Source organism: Rhyacophila brunnea, unplaced genomic scaffold (genome assembly GCF_057557595.1).
Source record: "Rhyacophila brunnea isolate RB1 unplaced genomic scaffold, BYU_Rbru_1.0 scaffold_24, whole genome shotgun sequence".
Classification (NCBI taxonomy): Eukaryota; Metazoa; Arthropoda; class Insecta; order Trichoptera; family Rhyacophilidae; genus Rhyacophila; species Rhyacophila brunnea.
In genome coordinates, this window is record NW_028232904.1 from 6,416,614 (window position 1) to 6,436,599 (window position 19,986).

Genomic DNA, 19,986 nt, shown 5'->3' on the forward strand with positions numbered 1-19,986 from the left:
CACAATCTTCGCGTCGCGTAGTCACGATCGTTTTAGACCGTGCTCCAACTGAAGTATAGCCTTAATACAAACCTCCACTTTGTGGAGGCCCATATGATTTAATTAGGATCAGACATGGTCGGAAAAAATATTTATGAAAAAAGATTTTCATGAGTAACACGTTTCTAATGTACGCAAAATCCTCACAGTCAATATTATGATACCATGCAATACGTGTTAATTTTTTGTAACTTCCTTTTGACTCATGCAACCAGTAAATGACACATTAAAAAACCATCAAGTACTGGCGTGCCAGGTACTCGCGAGTGGCATGCTTTTCACAAGCACGTGTTTGCATAATATTTTTGTACGAGAAAGCTCCCGCACCCCAGCAGGAATAAAACTGGATTCAATTAATATTTAAAGTTTTAATTCAAGTTGGACATAGTGCCACCGTAACATTAAGGACACTCGGTGTTAGAGTAATAATTATAATTGCTAATATTCATTCCATCCAGCGGCAGTTTTACGACCTCCGCAATCATTAATAATGTGAAAATGCTAATATCACCATCAAGGTAAGTGCAGTTCCAGAGATTTTGAGCTGGAAAGAATGCGATCCCTGCACCGATGGCTATGGTAGAGCCTAGCTAGATAATATTTAAAAAATAAATGAAGTAGTCGAGTTTGCAAAGTTCATCTAAGTAGATTTAAAATTTATTTTATCATACTAGGTGTAATACCATAAAGGGGACCTAATCTTGTTGATGTTATAAAATACTTTTCAATGTATTATTACTCTACCTTTAAGCCTACTTTATCTAGAAAAATCTAAAATATCACGAGAGATTAAATAGTTAAGTAAAAATGTAGTGACACAAGCATGTTTTAATATAAATAAGAATAATGAGAATGTACAAAAACTTGTTATTTCATAATATCATATTTATCTATGATTCATTCGAAATGACAACACGCATTCGCAATATGTAATGGAAAACTATTGATTAATATGCCGCCAATAGGTTGCTCCAAATTCAATCCAATGGCCTTTAGTGGATAGAGCAATATTTCACCACTGATCAATCATTTACATATTAATTATATTATTAACAGAAAATAAGTGGGATTCGTATTATGGACAAGGGTAACTAAGTACAGTCAAAATGGATACTAAATGAAATTTTGTCCAAACGCGAAACCAGTAAAAGCGCTACGATAGGGAAGAACGTTTGAAAATATCACAATATAATATAAACTGCCTAGTTGTCTCAAATCCAAATAAATTAATATAGGTTAATATATGTAATAATTATAATATAGCCTGAGGATACTTGATGAAAATTTAATTCTATGGTATCAGTGTCTTGTGCTATTTATTTACCATTACCATAAGTAATAATTACTACGAAATTACTGTTCACAAACCAAATTCAAGTTTTCAAATATCACTACATGAAAGCAACAGATAAAGTGAAAAATGCCAATTGTGAGATAAGAAGGTATGCTAATCTATTACTGAAAGCTATACCTACATAATGAATCACTGAGATTTTATTTTTAAAACTGTAGGTAATACATAATTTTAAAGAAAAATGAAAGTGCTGCATTTATTAAAATTGTCTTGTAAATTCATAGCAACAGTGGGATAACTGAAATAACATACTATTAATAATGTTATAACTATTAAATTTTAGTGAAACAATCTTTAAAGCTTAATTATCATGAAACTAGTATTTTTGACTAATCCTACTGTTGCTTTCGGGTATCGACATGTAACACCAGTAAAAACTGCAATACTTTGTCAGTTGTATATTTCCGACATAATACGTGGATGCCGAAGATGTCGGAAAGCGAAACCGGTGGTGCTGTGGCCGATTCTTATGGAACAGTACGAGCCTCACTCACACTCACACCAAATGTATATGCAGATAAATTGTCGGTACTATGTGACATTACCACGTATAAACATGAATGAACTGGCGATGGAGGACATTATAATACGGTTATGAGGATAAATTAATATTACATACTATAAGACAAATAGAGAATATACATGGAATCTTCTTCAACGTGCAAGAGATAAACAGGCATTCTTCTTCTTCTTTCACCCTGTCACGTCCCAACGTTGGGGCATAGGGCAAGCACAAGTTGGCGCCACTTCCCTCGGTCCATCGCCAACTCCTGTGCCTCCCGCATATGTAGCTTTCATCGTTTTCTCTCGTTCGGCGTCGCCTTAACTGTGTTATATTTTCATTCAAAACTATCGTACTTCATGCTTATGTGGTACCTATGTTTATAGTTTAGAGATAATTGAACTTTAATGTTTGTTTCATACAAATCAAATAGTTAACAATTCAATAAGCCAAGTACGAGTACGTCGTACGGGTTAATATTTCTGATGTGAGTGGATCGAATAAGCGGAAGTGAACGATATTTTCAATGCGCTTTCCCCGTGTGTTAGTTAACAAATTGTGCAATTAATATCGCGCACAAATCAAGCGAAAGATCCGAGATAATGAATGGTTGAGTTCACGGTATGTAGTAGCGGAATAATTTCATTCATGTTCACGACCGTGACTCCAAGCTATTGAAGATGAACTTTGAAGTAATCGCAAGACCTTCATTGTACCTACACCTAACATTTTAATAACATCAAATAACACAATAAACACAAGCAAAAATTGTTTGCATTTGCTTTGAAATAAATAAAATAAATACAATCAGCCATATTGTGCACTACCTTTTGTTATAAATGATATTCTAGAATCGCATGTTATAGGTACGCCAATGATATCGGTAAGCGAAGGTATACATAGTTACATAACATAATCCATTGCATAATATAAATCGTATTAATTAGTTCAAGATTGTTTGGGAAAAAATAAACAATAAAAGCTGCTCCAGTTATTATAAATAGCGTGGCAACATAATCGTCGGTCGCGCATTCCCTGCGGGGATGCCCCACAAGAACAAAAAAAAGAAATCTCATCTTCCGGCGGAAACAAGGGAGTAAACTTTTAAATTGATTCTAAATCTTTCGATAAGTCGCTTATTTGGCGGGAAAAAAGTTTGCCATTGTTTTTTTCCCGCGACGGGTCGTCGCGACGCGCCTGCGTGGATGACTGATTTGTAGAAAAAGGTTGTCAAGGTTGCCAAGCCAAAGTAATAAACATTTCGACGAAAATTAATTATTTCCAGTGGCGGTCAATTGCATAGATTATAATGTGATGTTAATCGGTCTAATAATAACAACTATTTTTCGGTAGGGTGAGTTACTTCAATATTCAATTTCTTAAGGGCGGACGTGCTCAGCGTGGGTAAAATGGAGCTTTTTTTCTATTTTTAAGCCATGATCCTGGACATACATACATGTAGATAATCTATATAATTTCGAAGCCTTATTATCCGTTATATTTATTTTAAACATTTGATGACTGCATAAAGTATTTTTATTACATAAAATAGTATTCTTTTAAACCTCTCGCTCTAATGTTTTAGAATATAGTCATATTTCAGTACATTAATGTGCAGTGGTGTTAAGATTTTTTACATTTATTAATTTTTAAACGCATTTATAAAACCATCAGTATAATTTATATCGATATTATTATAGTGAAATATTTACGATAAAAAATTATATTGATAATCTCTGTGATCCCAAATTTGACAAGAATTGGGCATTTTATTATTCAAAAAATGGGCAAGATTAACACATTTGAAGATAATTCTAAATATACTAATTATAAGCTATGTCTTTGACCATTCAAGTGTGATAAGCATCCTATGAATGATTGCTTTATAATAATTATTGACCTAAGCCATTTCTTTTGGCATTCCCCCCAGTGGTTAAGCTACAACATACGGCCGTAGCCATAAATTGACAAACTATAATTGAAGTAGGGAGTAAAATGATGTTAACTCGCGTGTTAACTCAGATAGTATGACACTGGTAGTTTAATAAAACAGAAAACAATAAATTGTATTTACCGGACCATCGTGACGGTATCCAAACACCCACTGAGTAATGTATTAGCAGTACACACCTGAAACAAAAAGGAAAAAAAATCATTAGATGTGAATACATTTAATATAATATATTAGTTGGTAGCATGAAAATCAATAAATACTATGCATAATAATATCATATTGAACAACATTTATTACTCATTAGATCAATCGCGACTGCCCCCAACAGATTTGTGGAATGCTTATTTATTAGATTCAAATAATGATTGAGAAATAGACTATAGGACTCTAGCCTGGGGGCCCGGGCTCTGGGGGGCCTGCGTGGCGCATCACCTTATAAGTGAGATAAACATACAGTCATCATAAATTTGCACTAATGGTAAAAAGTTGCCTGCGGCGCTATTTTCCTTGAAAAATATTCGATAAAATTTTAAAATATGTGATAATGTGTTGCAAATTTTGATTATTGTGTCGATATTCGAAAAACATCATAACTCAAGTGGATTTATTGAAAAATACATATAATCGTTAAAAATGCAATGAATAATTTTAACTGGAACACCATTTGAAAAAGTTTCTGTAGAGCGTCACACTGCTTTTAACCCAAGCAATAGGTAGGGGGGAGCGACAAATATCTTGGCCTGGGGGCCCGCTTCAGGATGTGGGGGCCATGGATAGTACACTATTTTGCTTACACCGTGTTCAAATTCCATTTGGTTGGAGGTATTTCAATGATGTACTTTGGATCTTGTTTTTGAAACTGTTTATGTTTGCTATTATTATTTTCATCTTCTCTCTTGTAAACGTCCAGAATTTTGATTTATGTCCACAATGTTTTGTTTTCTTAAATAAATAAAGAATATTTTTATGTCGCGAAAGATGGTGATTGAATAACTAGATTTTATACCCGCAATCATTCAATGTGCAAAATATATTAATTATTCCGCCACGGCTATAAATTCAAGAAGATTTAAAACGTTGAGGGATCGCATTTAACTGGTGTAACAAGGCCCGTAAGAATTCATAGAATTATGTGCAAAAGCATTGAGATATAAATTAGAAGACGATTCTAGTTTACCTAGCGTAGGTTGAATTTGATCATAATTTTAGAAATTTCTCGTTAAGCAATCAATTTGTACGAGGCGGAGTGCAAACAATGCAGCTATTGCGAAGATCGCAACACAATAGTCAAATCCGACGGTGGGCTATGCACGATTATTGCATATTTTTTTTACTCATTCGTCAAAACAATTTTTCCATGATTTTAGATATGTTCTATCACAGTGGTTGTCATGTACGGCCACCAGAGGATTTTGCTGCGGCCACCAAGATCATTTTCAGTAATTAATTAATTAACTGGGCTAACGTTAAATATGCATTATTGGAAATGAGCCATGACTAAGTACTTAAAAACCATTTTAATAATACCACGGTTGAAAAATTTTGGTCGAAGTTATACGTTGACTAAGAATCAAGTCAATTCAAAAAATTGGCAACAATTGCTTTATTAATATTGTCGATTTTTCCTACTACTGTATACTGTGAAAGATCCTTCAGTGTAATGCACTTCATAAAAAACAAATATCGAAACCAGTTGACAAATGTAAACTTAGAAGCAGTCATGCGGCTCGCATTGGAAGAAGAAGTATTGAAGAATTTCCATTTGTATTATTTTTAAATAAATAGATACGTACTAAAATGTTCAAATGTCTTTTATTAAATTGCCTTATCTATAAATAAATTGATCCATTTTTTAGTATATAAAATTGTGCGTTCTATGGAAACCAGACGTTTCCATAGAACTGTCAATGTCAATTGTGCGGTCACAGTGAAATTTCACGTGATAACCACTGTTCTATCATGTAATGGTTCTCAATATAGTTTACAACGTTTGCTCAAACCATTGCCAAAAATGCGTGTCGCCGACTTACAACGGAAAAATAATATCTACGGGGGGATATTTCTATGATGGAACTGCGCTATAAAGTGATATATTAAGAATGCATGGGCCGTTGATGGATCACTGTATATTTCTCCTTTGTTCATCGGGGAATAAATATGTGACACTCATATCTGCGAATGTGATCGACGCACTTTACGACGCGATGAAGCGAGGTCCGGATGGATCTTTGAAACGGCGCGATTGCCCTTATCGACACGGAAGGGTATAAAAAATGAACAAACATCGGCGTGATATATTATTCTGTTTTATAAACTTCAAACAAATATAAATGTACCAGCAATAAGTGGATAATAATTTAAATTTTAGAAATATCTAGATTGAATAGTACAATTTATTAATCTTTCTTTCGTTAATAAATCATAAAGCATGCAAGTCCACCATCAAATAGGCTGTGATCTACTGCCCAGTAAAGGCACCAAGGAGTGGAAATACTGAAATTCCTATTCATCGTGAAAATTATATATTTTGGTCTTCTTTAGTGCACCAATCATCAAAATATCTGTACCTCAGAGGCAGACGGATGCAAGTGCCAAATACCCAATTGTTCAGGAGAGCCAAAAAACAATTTTTATTTTAAGCGAATACTCATAACTTCTAAGAAAATATACATAGAATGCTCATTATTTATTTTATTCTAATTCAATTAAAGTACTTCTGGAATATGTAAGAAAGGAATAAATATGATACAATTTTATATCTAAAAAAATAAAATAAAAAACGTAGTGTGGATTTGCATCCTTCTGCCTCTAAAGATATTTTGTTAATGTAGATTTGTATGTTATTTACCTAGCCAAAATAAAACAATTTATAAGTTAAAAAAATTTATGGATATAAATATAATAAAGCAAAACACATTTTTTTTTTAAATTTATTATGACATCATCATCATCACCAGCCTGAATCTATTCACTGCTGGATGAAGGCCTCGCTAATCTCCAAGCTGATTCCACTTCTCTCGTTCCTGTGCGATGCGTTGCCAAGTTTTCCGCAGAACTTTATCATTTCATCGATCCAGCGGCCTCTAGGTCTACCTTGCGGATGTTTTGTACCTCTTGGATACCACTGGATGACTAAATTTGTCTAACGATTGTCCTTTCTTCGAGCTATGTGTCCAGCCCATTTCCATTTGAGGTTTTTAGCAAACTCTATCACATCATTAATCCTTGTCTGTTCAATCAACTCATTCCTCTTTTTGTCCTTTTGCGTTATGCCCAGCATGCACCTTTCCATACCACGTTGTGCTACTCTAAGTTTCTGGATCTCTCTTTTACTCAGGGTCAATATTTCACACGCATGTGATTACGGGAAGTACACACTGGTTGAACACTTTGCACTTTAGGCACAGTGGGAGGTCATTTTTGAAGAAATAATTCAGGCAGCCAAAAGCACTCCAGCCCAGCTTTACTCTGCAAACAATTTCATGAAATATCATCCATCTATAGACACTTATTGTGTCAAATAGATGTGGTTTTTACCTGTTTGAGCTGAATGCCATTGATGAGGATCTCTTTTTGGCCCGCAAAGCAGTTGAACATGACTTTCTTCTTTAATACATTTATTTTCAAGCCTACTTTGTTGCTTACTCCAGCGAGTTCCTGCATTCTGCTTTGGAGGACTTCTGAGTCTTGCAAACTACTATTTATTGTCATCGGCAAAGCGAAGATGACTCACGTATTCTCCATTTATGGGGACCCGTGTCATTCCAGTCAAGTTGCCTAAATAAGTCTTCAAGTGTAGCTATAAATAGTTTAGGTTAGATTGTATCACCTTGTCGGACTCCTTTGCTGATAGGAAATGCGCGATGCTTTATGGAGATGTTGTTGCGCTACTGTATATATTATTGAAAATATTTATATAGCGCCCGGGGATTCCTTGATTTCTGAGTGCATCGAGTATTGAAATTTTCTTTATGGAATCGAACGCTTTCTCATATTCTATAAAACCCATGGATAGCGGCAGCTTGTATTCCTGTAACCGCTCTGATTTCTCTGATGACTTGGATATGGTCCATAGTGCTGTACCCTCCTCTAAAGCTCGTTCTCCTGGCTGGTTCTCGTCTAGTACATGTTGCAGACGGTTTGGGAGAATTTTATCTTAGTGGATTATTGGATTTGCATCCTTCTGCTTCTAAGGTAGGTATGGCATTTGCATCTTTATGCTATATATATCTTGGACTAGGACTTCCATCTCTCTGCCACTAATAGATAAAGCCTTTAGCATGACGATTCTTAAAAAAATCATTTTCCCCAAAAATGGAGTTGCATCCGTCTGCCTCTGAGGTACAGATATTATCTTTCTGTGCAAAAAAATTACTGCGAGACAGTAAGAAGAAACTACGTCTCAGTTTAAAGCAAGGGATTAACTTCTTCTCTTTCTCTCACTCCTGCTATAAGCAGGGATGATGCAATACAAATCAAGTGGAACGGCGAGGTCACACGGGCTTCCTCATTATTAATTTGAAAACCACCTTCAAGTAAGCTGGTTAAGAAAATAAAAACAGGAATGGTTAATAAATGATTCTTCTTCAATGTGTCAATGAAACCATATTATAGTAAGTGAGAGTATTGAAGTAAGAGTGTGGTACTTGTACGTATGCAGTTATGCCGTATCACACTTCACCGTGAGATGTTGTATCGGAAATATATGGCCGTATATTAAAGACCGTCCAACCTCTTAGTGTCGTAGGTATAGTACTGACATAAAATCCATGTCTAAATAAAACACGGTTCTTGTCGGTTTACAGAAAGCCAGCAGCAAACAAATTTTGAAAATAGCCCTTATACTGGATTATTTGTTAGGTTAGGTTTTCATTCTTGAATTCATAAATTTTGTCAGAATCAGCTATGAAAATTGAATTAGTGTTCGTATTTAATCTAACAAAGTTGGAGACCGTATAGTTTCAGTATACGATCATCTCTTACCGAAAGAAAGCTCATGGCGAACTGTGTCACGGTGAAATGTTTTACGTACAATTTACATGTAACCATCGGAAACAGTGGGCAGAGGTGAGCAATGTTGTGATATGGGTTAAGATTACTGAATTTGGAAATTCCGAGAAGTACCGCAGTAGAAAGGTCATCGGTAGGTGGGTAGAGGTGGGCAATGTTATGATATGGGTTAAGACTACTAAAAAGAGGGCATGAAAATTCTAGCTTTGATACACATTTATTTGTTTTTACCCCAGTATACGACGCCAGCCATTCATCAAATTAGGTGTCAGTGCAATACGCGAGCGCGATCAATTGTCAGATAACGGAAGAGGACGTACGATAACGAACGTCAAAGCAGCGCGACATCTCGCCCCGGCTGACCCCACTCGATCACCTTCCGCCGCGCGATCACACCTGACTTGACGCAACGTCGCCCCTCAAAGAAGACAAAGCAGTCGAAATATGGCAGTGTCCGGACGCCAGAACCCGGGCCATTACGGGCGCACTCCTGTGTGTGACATGGAACGACGCGGGGACAAAGGGCTCAGCGAGACTGGACTTGAAGAGTGCGTCAATTAGCATTATTATGTTGTGAGATAACAGGGTATTACAGGGATGGGTGGAGCGAAGTGTGTTGTAAGCATGTAGGATAGGGGAGGGTGAAGTAAGATATAAATGTAGGTTAAAGGGTAACAGCTAACTGATTTAGTTTTGTACTATTCCATTTGAACCATTTTTTTGCGACGCGAGTTTCTTATCTAATGTATTCTCGTATACATAACAAATAAATACCTACAATAACCATACCTTGCTATTATCTATTAACAGTGGGTACCTATATCTAATGAACCGGGGTATTTCCATACACTTCAAAGCTACTTTTTATTATACTTGCATCTTTACAGCCGTATTCATGCAGCTTTGAACCGCGCTCAACGCAGTCAGTGGTTTATCGACCGAATAAGAAACCTGTAAAAAATGAAATGCGCACAGGAATGCGCACGGAAATGAAACATGGCGGCGTCCACTTCCTGTCAGTTTGACACATGACAGGAGCATATATACATACGTAGAGTCGGCAAAAATGAATTCATTACAAGTTTTTGGTGGTTAGAATTGTCATTATACTATAATATATGTAATACATATAATTATAATTGAGAACCCATCAATTTTGTAGATTCGGTAGAGCATTTGCGAACTTTAAACAGTAATTGTACCGTTTAAAAAACGCATCATGAATTTTAATCCATAGTCTAGATACAATATTCGCGTGGTTCGATTACTCACTAAAGAAGTCATAAAAAATGTAGTATTTCCCATGGATAAGATGGATTTACGTAACATTACGATAAAATAGGTACTACATAATAATATATGAGCCTACTAGGTAGTTACTGCTTTATTTAAGATATAATATATGCAATTGGAAGCAGTCTGCATTGTTTCAAAATATCACCTAAACTGTAATAAACAAGATTAAAATCTCAAACACACTGATAAAACTGTCATAGGCTGATTGGTATATGATAATAATTAGATCCTTTTTCATTTCTATATGGTACATTAGGGAGGATTCTCGCAGTCAATAAATGTCATCTCATAACATAAATGAAGTTAGCTGCGAGACAAAAGTGTGGCCACTCGATTCCTAAATGCATATTTATATTGTTAGAAGTATGAAATAAATATGATGTCATAGCTAATAAATTATTTAAAGTACATGATAATTATTCATTTATAATTATTAAATTTATATGGTACCGTTTGCACATTTTTACACCAATTCACAATTTCAATATTTTAAATTAATTATCGGGATATCAAAATTTAAAAATTGGTAACAGTCTCGGCATGACGCGTATTACGTCAGAGATGTGACGTCACTATTCAACAGTCTGTTTAGGTTTATGCATGCAAATTTGCATTAAATAGCTTGAATGTAGTTTGCTGTTCTATGCATACGCCAGTTACTCAGTAATGAAGTTTTCACCTACATGTATTAATTTGTTATATAAACGAGAATTAACTGTATTATGTGTCAGTGTGCATTTTCCATTAATGGGTGCGAATAGTGCCTAAAGATACTGAAAGGCGGCGAAACCCGGGTCGCAGAAAGTGACTCTGTTTCTCTCTTGAGTAAATCATATTGGACCTGTGAAGTGAGGAGGTTTAAATAACAGTATTTCGTTGTTTCCCGCACAATATATCCTATGTGGATTTTAGCACATTAGGAGATAATAAAGAAAAACTGTTTATACTAAATAAACATAAAGATTGTATTTTTTTAATAATATTAATATAATATGAAATAATAATTATGTATAATACAAATTATATAATATTAATTAATAATTATAATGCAAATCATGAAAAATAAATAAAAATAATTACAAGATAAAAAGAACTTTTTATATACAACGTTTTTAAATTCTGTTGAACCATATAAACTTGCGTTGACTAGCTTAAACGATAAAAAAATTTGTACTTGACATGTCATATTAATTTCCATAGTAACGCACGTATATATTAATATTTTAGTTGCTAGGACCCCAGACCCCTACCAACCAATAATGGTGTCAAAATAACTCTTCATACAAAACAGAATTAAGTGAAAATGAATTCAATTCTACTTCAAGATGGCTAAAATTATTAAAAAATGCATTGGCATCGCGTTCTGATATATTCTAAAAGTTTCAAATGTCTAGGTACTCGGGAAGTTAGTTAACAATCGATTGCAAGATTTGTACCGGACAAGAAACCACCGGACAAATAAGAATACGAGCTAAGAAAAACGTTGTAATTAGCACAATCTGAAGTATGACATTTTAAGAGGCTATACCTACTGATCTGTCTATACTAGTCGATACTGCCAAGGATTGAAATTCTAGGTAGCATAATAGTTTCACGCATCTTGCATAATAAAAACCCCCGTATCTCATCGTTTGATCGGGAATAAAATTATTAGTCACTTAAATTAAAGGTATTGCTCTAGTGTGCCCGCGGTCCTGACGAAAAAGTGTATTTTCCAAGCATTATTAAAATTAACCGGAAACTATATTATCCCACCCTGTTTTCATTCATTATTAAAATTCATTAAAACCTGTACCCTACTCCCTGAATTACTACTTTTTGGCTTTAACAGAGATACTCTCTATTTAATATATTTAATTTATTACACCAAAACTTACCTCTTCAACTGATATTTAGTTCTAAAATACATTTAGGCAATGTGATTTGTGAATTTTAGATTTGATTTTTGAATCGTGTTTGCTTCTAGAGAGTAAAATAGATGAATCGAAAAGACCTCACCTCGTGCGACTAAGTAATAAGAATGGCTAAGTAATCGGTATTATTTGAATATATACACATGCCAGATAGTTTACATATCGACAAGCGTCCCGAAGAAAATCAGCGCAAAAGATGCGTGCAGGTCTAGTCTGACGCCGAAAAGCAGGTTCGAATCCCATGGCGTGCAAACCACACCACGTCATACTTCCCCCGCGATACAGCGTACAACGTTCACCCCCTGCGCACCAAACAAGCGGGCGCCCGAGTGAGCTGTAACTAGCAAACTTTTAAATTGCTTTTTACATTTTTAATCGAACTTTGATATGACGAAGTCGCGAACGAGCGACAGGGGGTTTCGTTTGCAGGTCGCTTCGATATGCTTGTGATTCGGTAGCCTGGCAATGTCCAGCATATATGATGTAAAAGTGTCGGTAGACCAAGGTGATACATCATTTGAACGAAGGAAGTTATTTATTAGTTTTAAGAAGATATCGATTACTGTGTGTAATTTAAAAAAAAATACCCTCAAAAATATAGACTTGATATATCAAAAATTTATTGTTGTTTTAATTTAATAAAACGCATTTTTTTGTAGTACTTATTCCACTTTTAATCAATAGATTAGGACCGGTTTCGTCCGCCTCGTTGTCGTTGAAAATGTCTGAGGCGGACGAAACCGGTCCTAATCAATTAATTAAAAGTAAAATAAGTACTACAAAAACAACAATACAATGCAGTTCCACCATGAATTAACAGTTAACAAAATAAAAGAAATCAAAAATTTACTTGAGACATTTCCTTTAATTGTTGGCAGGGATTACTACGAGAACATCGCATAGGTACATGCTTAAAATCTGAATATATCTCAACAAAATCTTCTGCAATCCAGGCGACTAATTGCATTATTATCTATATCGGGCATGAATGAAAGTTTTTCTCAATATCTAATAAATGCAGCTGACAACTGTTTGGCGCAAAAAACGGATATTCGGTTTGAATTCCGAAGTAGCTGTCAAAAGTGTAAAATTCATTAAAACTTTGTTGCAAAATCATTACAATGGAATTCAGCCATGCAAGTGCAATTACATAATGTATATTTTGAAAAGCCTCGAGTATTGGAAAAATCGTCGTACAATGCTAGAAACAATTATTGGTATTCGAACACATACATTAAGCTTGCGTGGTGAGTGCTATTGGCAATAATCACCATCCACCATCCAGGGTAGTCAATTTAATTCGAATTAGTTAGATGCTAGACAGTATTTTGAATAGTTTGGTTCTGGGCCATTGCCTTTTTCCGTATATTTATTACCTGCTGTATGACGTATTATTATGTATGGATAGTGTAGGCGACGCAAACTAAGTTGCCGTGAATGGCCCCTTAAAGATAGGCGCGTATTTTAGGGGCTTACGCTTCTAAGTATGGTTCTATATCCCGCTCTAAGACACACGGCGTGGCAAGTATCGGCGTTCGCGTCACACTAACGCGGATATTAGATTGATGTTTGATATACAATAAATACACATCTGGCTTAAGGCTATACCTCAGTTGAGGCATGGTCTAAAAAAATCGTGGCTAGGCGATGCGCGGATTGCGGGTGCAAATGACGCATGCCGACCAAAATATAATTTGTCATATAAATCCAACATGCGTCCATTTAATGTTCTGATTAAAGTAAATGAGTAACGCTTTTAGTCATTGTCACCGACAGGTTTTTCCGCCCCTGTGGGGGGCGCTCCCATAAGGAGTAGTGCCACCCAGCCGCTCGGTCTGACCCTGGTAGTCAATGCGCCACCGATGAAATGATGATGACCCTTGGCAAAGCTGAACAAAATATTTCACATGTTAAGTCCCGCAGTTTGCTCTGACAGGCCCCACGGCTTCTCAGAGTGAACTGTGGATGGTTAAGTCGGTCGCCACAGACCATGTAAATAAAGGTAATAGGTAATAGGTAATATAGTATAAGATTGAATTTTTATTGTCGAATATAATATGGTAAAGGGTAATTAAATTAAATATGATTTGTTTGTAATGATAATGTATAGTGTAAAATGTAATATAATATTCATATGTAAGGCAAAGGATTAAATAGTAATAAAGGGGGACTTATGGATGGGCGTTGAGGGTATGTAATATATGATAGTTAAGATGTACGTAATGATAAGGGTATATAGTTCGATGTCGCTACGCGTCGCACGTACACGGCACAATAATTGTTAACATACGCTCATAGGCCTGTTGCGAAAGCTCCCATTTGCACGTATGTGTAATCACAAAGCATAGCAACACTTAGGCAATCATCGATCCGATTATAATCACGATCCCGCGTAAGTAATTTTTCATATTAAATCCGATTTTAATATCCGCGGTCATTCCGCGCGCGGCGTTTCCGAATCGGTATTCTGGCAGCTTTCCTGCTCGCACATACGACGGCGTCTCTGTCGTATGTGTAGAAACCGATTTCGCGATACAAATTTGCTCGCTTTGCAGTGACAGAGCCCCTCTCGCTCGCGTGTATGACGGCATCACGCTCACGCGCGACGGGAGAATCGGATCAATGATTTTGGTCGATCAAGGAGACCACGTACTGGAATAAAGTGCGGGAAATCTTTGATCTGCTAGGTATGAGTGTGTACTAAGCAATTATTACTGCCTATATGTTTGGTTGACGGAATGACATCCGTCAACTAGTCGTAAGTATGTGCCTGTGGCGACACCGAGCTATATTAGTTGTTAATGTGAGAAAGATTGCACGACCGATACATTTTTATATTAGAATCAAGTAACTTCCCCGCGTAATATTGTTTTATATTAAGCTTTTATTTTGTAGTTAAATTACCAATCTACCGAGTTCATATTCTTAGACCAACGTCAAGTAGGTATTCAGGCCGTCGGGGCGCCTCAAAGTTGAGCCCCCCAACGGTAGTTGGCCGAAGGATTGATATGCGCTGTCGAAGGCCTGGTGCCACAAATATGCCAAGTTAACCACTGGCATATGACGCCTTATCATCCAGGCTAACTTTGTAGTACTCTTGTTTCTGGGTGAGAGGTACCTTCGCGCCGCTAGGGCCCGTAAAGCCGGCCGCCGCGGGAACGCCCCTCCCTCAGCCATGAAGAGCGCCACCACGCGGGGGGTGTGCTGTATCGATAGGTAATTCAACCACGAATCCGTCGATGCCTCGCACGCCTTCGTAGGTGCGTTTTTCGTGGGGCTGGCCCAGAAACACTGCGGTACTGCTACACCAATTACACTCCCTCGGTACTGCTAGGTACTCGAAGGACGTATGTGACGAGTGAGCGACGCCGCCCACCGGCGAGCGTCGACTCGCGCCCATAATTTTACTTAGTCGGCCCTTACGTAGATGTCGCGGGTAATTAGTCATTGTACAATTTCCGCCACTCTCGTAAGGAAACCGTTAATTAATTTTGTCACCCGAAAAACGTTGAGCTAAGGGATGAAATCGGCCAGATTTGCATATAAACCCACTATTTTTAAATTCAATATCAGTCTTCGCTCTCGTTTACGACCCTGAACCTGCGAAGGTCAGCGGCGTAATTTTATCCGGATTTCTATACATACAAGTCGCTGAGATTTGTGTGGAAGTATTCGCCAGGGTAGAAATACCTATTGGTCGGTACTCGTACGTCGGTACCTACGCGAAGTGTCAGTCAGCGACTTAGTCGTTTGCGCATAATTTTCATTCTCATTACCGGACCCGGTCCCCAACCTTTTTCGGACCGCGACTCGCGCTCGCGCAATCTCGCTCGCAACTTATAATAAATAATTCTTAAATAAATAAATAATTAATTTCTATAATTAGTGATACATAATAACTTAGTTTCTCGTATAATAATTTGTGGTTCTGGACTTCCGAATTTGAACTTTTGTTTACTTTTATGTGTTTGTGGGACTTAATAAATTGTTTTAATATCGGGAAATTTCTTTTACTGGACAATAACAAGTGCCTACCTGTTCTTCCTACATCTGAATGTACCTCCACTCCAGGCCCGGAGCTAGCCGAGGATTCGGAGGCCTACATCATCTTTACACGATTTAAGAATTAATACCCCCGTCATCACGAAACAAATTGACGTATTCACACCTCGACGTTCGCTCTCAGACTGCCAGCGAGTCCAAAATTTCGTCGCGCCTATAGTTGAAAATTATTTGCCGTTTCACTGAAGTATCGCCTTAAATAAACTGACTTGGTATCCGCATCAACGCTGTACCTAACTTGCAGCGCTGTATGTCTTAGCCCTCACGTATTTCAGCTCGTGAAAACATGGAATCTCAGTCAATCCCTAAACCTAAAAAAACCTTCACCCAAAGTTTTTTTTTTAAATATTGATGTACGCTTTCGAAAGTTGAATAAATAAATAAATAAAAAAACCTATTGTTAAATATTATGTATTAATTTATTGTCTTCGGTGAAAAAAAATTATGTATAACCAAATCTACATATGAGTCATCCACGAAGTGGTTAATAAACAAAGCTCTGGAGAGCAACCACAGATCTTAACCACTTGATTACATAATATAATAATTATGTCCATTCGAATGAATCTGTCAAAAAATCTGTCTGAAAAAATCTCGTAGAAAGTCGACCGCATAGCATTGAATTAATTGAACATAAAACGTGAACAAAAATGTCAACGATTCGACGAAAACACGTGTGTATTTCGAGTTCAAAGCAATACGCGTGTCGATTACGTTCTGTCAACGTCTCTCCTCGCGAGAATGCATAGACATTATCACATGAGTATACAAAACAGAGAGAAAACGAAATTTTACCTCGAGCTGTATCGTATTAAAAGCTAACCCATTTAAATTTATACTTGTATTTTACAAAAATTGACGAGCAATATGACATAATTATGTCTTTACCCAAGTATAATAATTGCATTACTTTTAGTTGTCATGCTGTTTGATGAACCACGTAGCTAAGTGGAAATTGAATTAAATTGTACGGAAATTACAGAAATAGTGAAATACAATAAATTATTTTTATTATTCAACGAATAATTCACAAGATTTGAGAACGTAGGTAACATAATTTTTATTGAACATACATAAATATAACGTAATTCGATAAGTGTATTGAAAGGTAATTATTACAAGATAAAAAGAACTTTTTATATACAACGTTTTTAAATTTTCTGTTGAATCATATAAACTTGACTTGACTAGCTTAAAAGATCAAAAAAAATGTACTTAATAGAAATACTGAATAAATATACTGAAATGTCATTTTGACACTTGATTCCCATAGTAACGCACCTACATATTAATAATTTAGTTGCTAGGACAATCTGCTTAGCAACCAATAATAGTATTGTAATTTTTACGGATTTCTTCCGAAATAACTTTTCATACAAAACAGAATTAACTGAAAATGAAATCAATTCTACTTAAAGATGGCTAAAAGTATTTAAAAATGCATTGGCATCGTGTTCTGATATATTCTAAAAGTTTCACATGTCTAGCTAGTCGGGAAGTTTGTTAAAAATCGATTGCAAGATTTGTACCGGACAAACAACCACCGGACAAATAAGAATACGAGCTAAGAAAAACGTTGTAACATACTAGTTAATTCCGTCGTTGTTAGATAAAACGTAAGTGGTTTAATTGGCAAGGCACATGGCGCGAATCAGCGGATATGGGTTTGAGTCTCATCGAGCGTCAAGTGTGAAAATAATATATTATGTTTAATACAAAACAACAGTATTCGATTAGATTCCACAAATTTATTTTATTAAGTCAATAAATAACCATTTCGGTAGTAAGTATTGTAACTTCACGATCAAGATGTATAGGTACTTCAGAAAACGAAAGAATTACTTTCCGTGCAACAATAAATACGATTATTTATTATACTTAAGAAAGAACACAACAGCGTACAAACTTTACTAAGCAAATTTTTCATCTATTCTCATACAAAAAAGCTTTTGAAGAACCATTGAAGAGTCCAGTATAATGATTACTCGTTTAAAAAGAAAACAACAGTTTGTGTGACAGATACTTCACGTGTCACTCGTTGGAGGGGTCATCGAAGAAACCTTCCAACATCATCATCATAGAGTTCTTACGTAAGCCCCTACATCGAGGGTCATTACTACTTGCGAAAGGTGAAACGTATTGAAATAAAGCCATAACAGTGGAGTCAATCAACTGATTGCATTACAAGTAGTTAATAGACACTAGACACGGAATCTAAATGTGCATAGGCGAGCGCTATGTAAAACACTATTAGTGTTAATAGTGTATGTATTTTCTGGTATAATAATAACGATAATGAACTCTGTGAGAGGTATTGAATGACCACAAAAACTATCGCTCAAGAAGTTGACAAAGCCCATTTACCTCATCTTGAAGAATCTCATTGAAATTCAATGAATTGTAATGAAAAGATCCGTTCCAAGCTTTCCAATTCAAGAATTTTTTATTTTTCAATTAACCAACATAACTAGGTAGATAGGTATAACCTATGCAATATTTTTAATTAATAAACAATTTCTCGGTGGGTAGGTATTCTCCACATGTCTTGTACGTATTAGTTATTTTCGTCTGCGATCATTTTGCAGCATCTTTATTGGTTTGCCTTGATCCTATCCTCAGTATCTCTACCACAAAACAGATAATAAATAGATATACCAATTCAGTAAATGTTGAAGCAGGGTTTTGAATGTGTGTGTGTCCTACGAAAATAAACTACATATTATAGACGTGCAATAGTGTGTGTAATACACTAATATTAAATGAGCATCAAGGCAATAACCGAGAGCAGTTGTCAGTACGTATGACGTATTTTTGACACATTGTGTTTAAATTTATCACGCATTCTTCCTTACTCGAGATCGGTTGCCTGCTTCTCCTCAACCGTTAGGTATTTCAGTTCCCATTATTTCTGAGTTCCCTGATCTCTACTAATTAATAAAATTGATCCGTCTGTCTTTCCATTTCCGTTTGTTTGTTTATAACTCAAAAACTACTGACCAATATTTAAAAACCTTGCACGGCTTACATACCATTAAAGTTCCATATTTTATTTGAGCCCCAAACACATGGTCCCCATACAACCTTTATCCAAAACATAACAAACTATTTCGTTAATGATGCTACCAATCTGACACATTCACCAATAAATTCCTCATGGCAATTTCCGTGCAGAACTACAGAAAACATTGACGACATCGATTTATTTTTCGAGGTAATCGACTGTGTTAAAAAGTGTTAGTACCTACATATAAATCTATTATTTGTTTTGGAAGCAATGTTGCAATATTTTAGAAATTCATTAATTCAGATGAGAATGAGGTAGTATTAGTGTGTGAAGTTGGCTTACATGCATTTTCTGGAATATTGAAGGTGCATTATTAATTAATTTTATGAACGATGCAATTTCCCCATCCCATATTTCGCTGGCCGCTCACGGTTCCTCCTACGTATCACGTTTAAAACACACGTGCATGTGTACCTACCGACGATTAGATGGTGATTCAAAACCATTTTCGTTAATTTATATTACAACAAATATATAGGTGGTTTAGTGTGATAATTCAGAACAGATAACCAATGCAACATAAAAATTCAATACAATCTGCCATATCACATTTATAAGAATCTCGCATATAGCCGGAATAGTCTCCACCTAAATAAAGCTCACTAGTCATATTGTTTCAAATGTCAGAATTCTCATCATAGACGTTTATACGTTATACATATGTTACGTACCAATGCAGCGTACTATCCTGTACAAATAAATCACTTTTCTTTCATTACATATATTTGAAACGTAGGTTTTCCTTTTGTCTATGAGAAACATTGGTAAAAAATGGAGCAAATGCACAACCCT

General features: G+C 35.9%; 1 protein-coding gene across 4 annotated transcripts in view; it reads right to left on the reverse strand.

Moving 5' to 3' along the window:
• Positions 1-3,546: 3,546 nt before the first annotated feature.
• The window catches only part of LOC147068969 (uncharacterized), a 619,588-nt gene continuing 603,148 nt past the window's right edge, over positions 3,547-19,986 (reverse strand). For 2 of the 4 annotated variants that reach the window (XM_085951199.1, XM_085951197.1), the window contains exon 11: positions 3,800-4,025. In XM_085951199.1, coding sequence (XP_085807325.1) covers positions 3,966-4,025 — 60 coding nt within the window. In that variant the 3' untranslated portion in view covers positions 3,800-3,965. Of the gene's footprint in view, positions 4,026-19,986 lie in introns of all 4 variants that reach the window. The other 2 variants (XM_085951200.1, XM_085951202.1) reach the window with 2 other exon arrangements.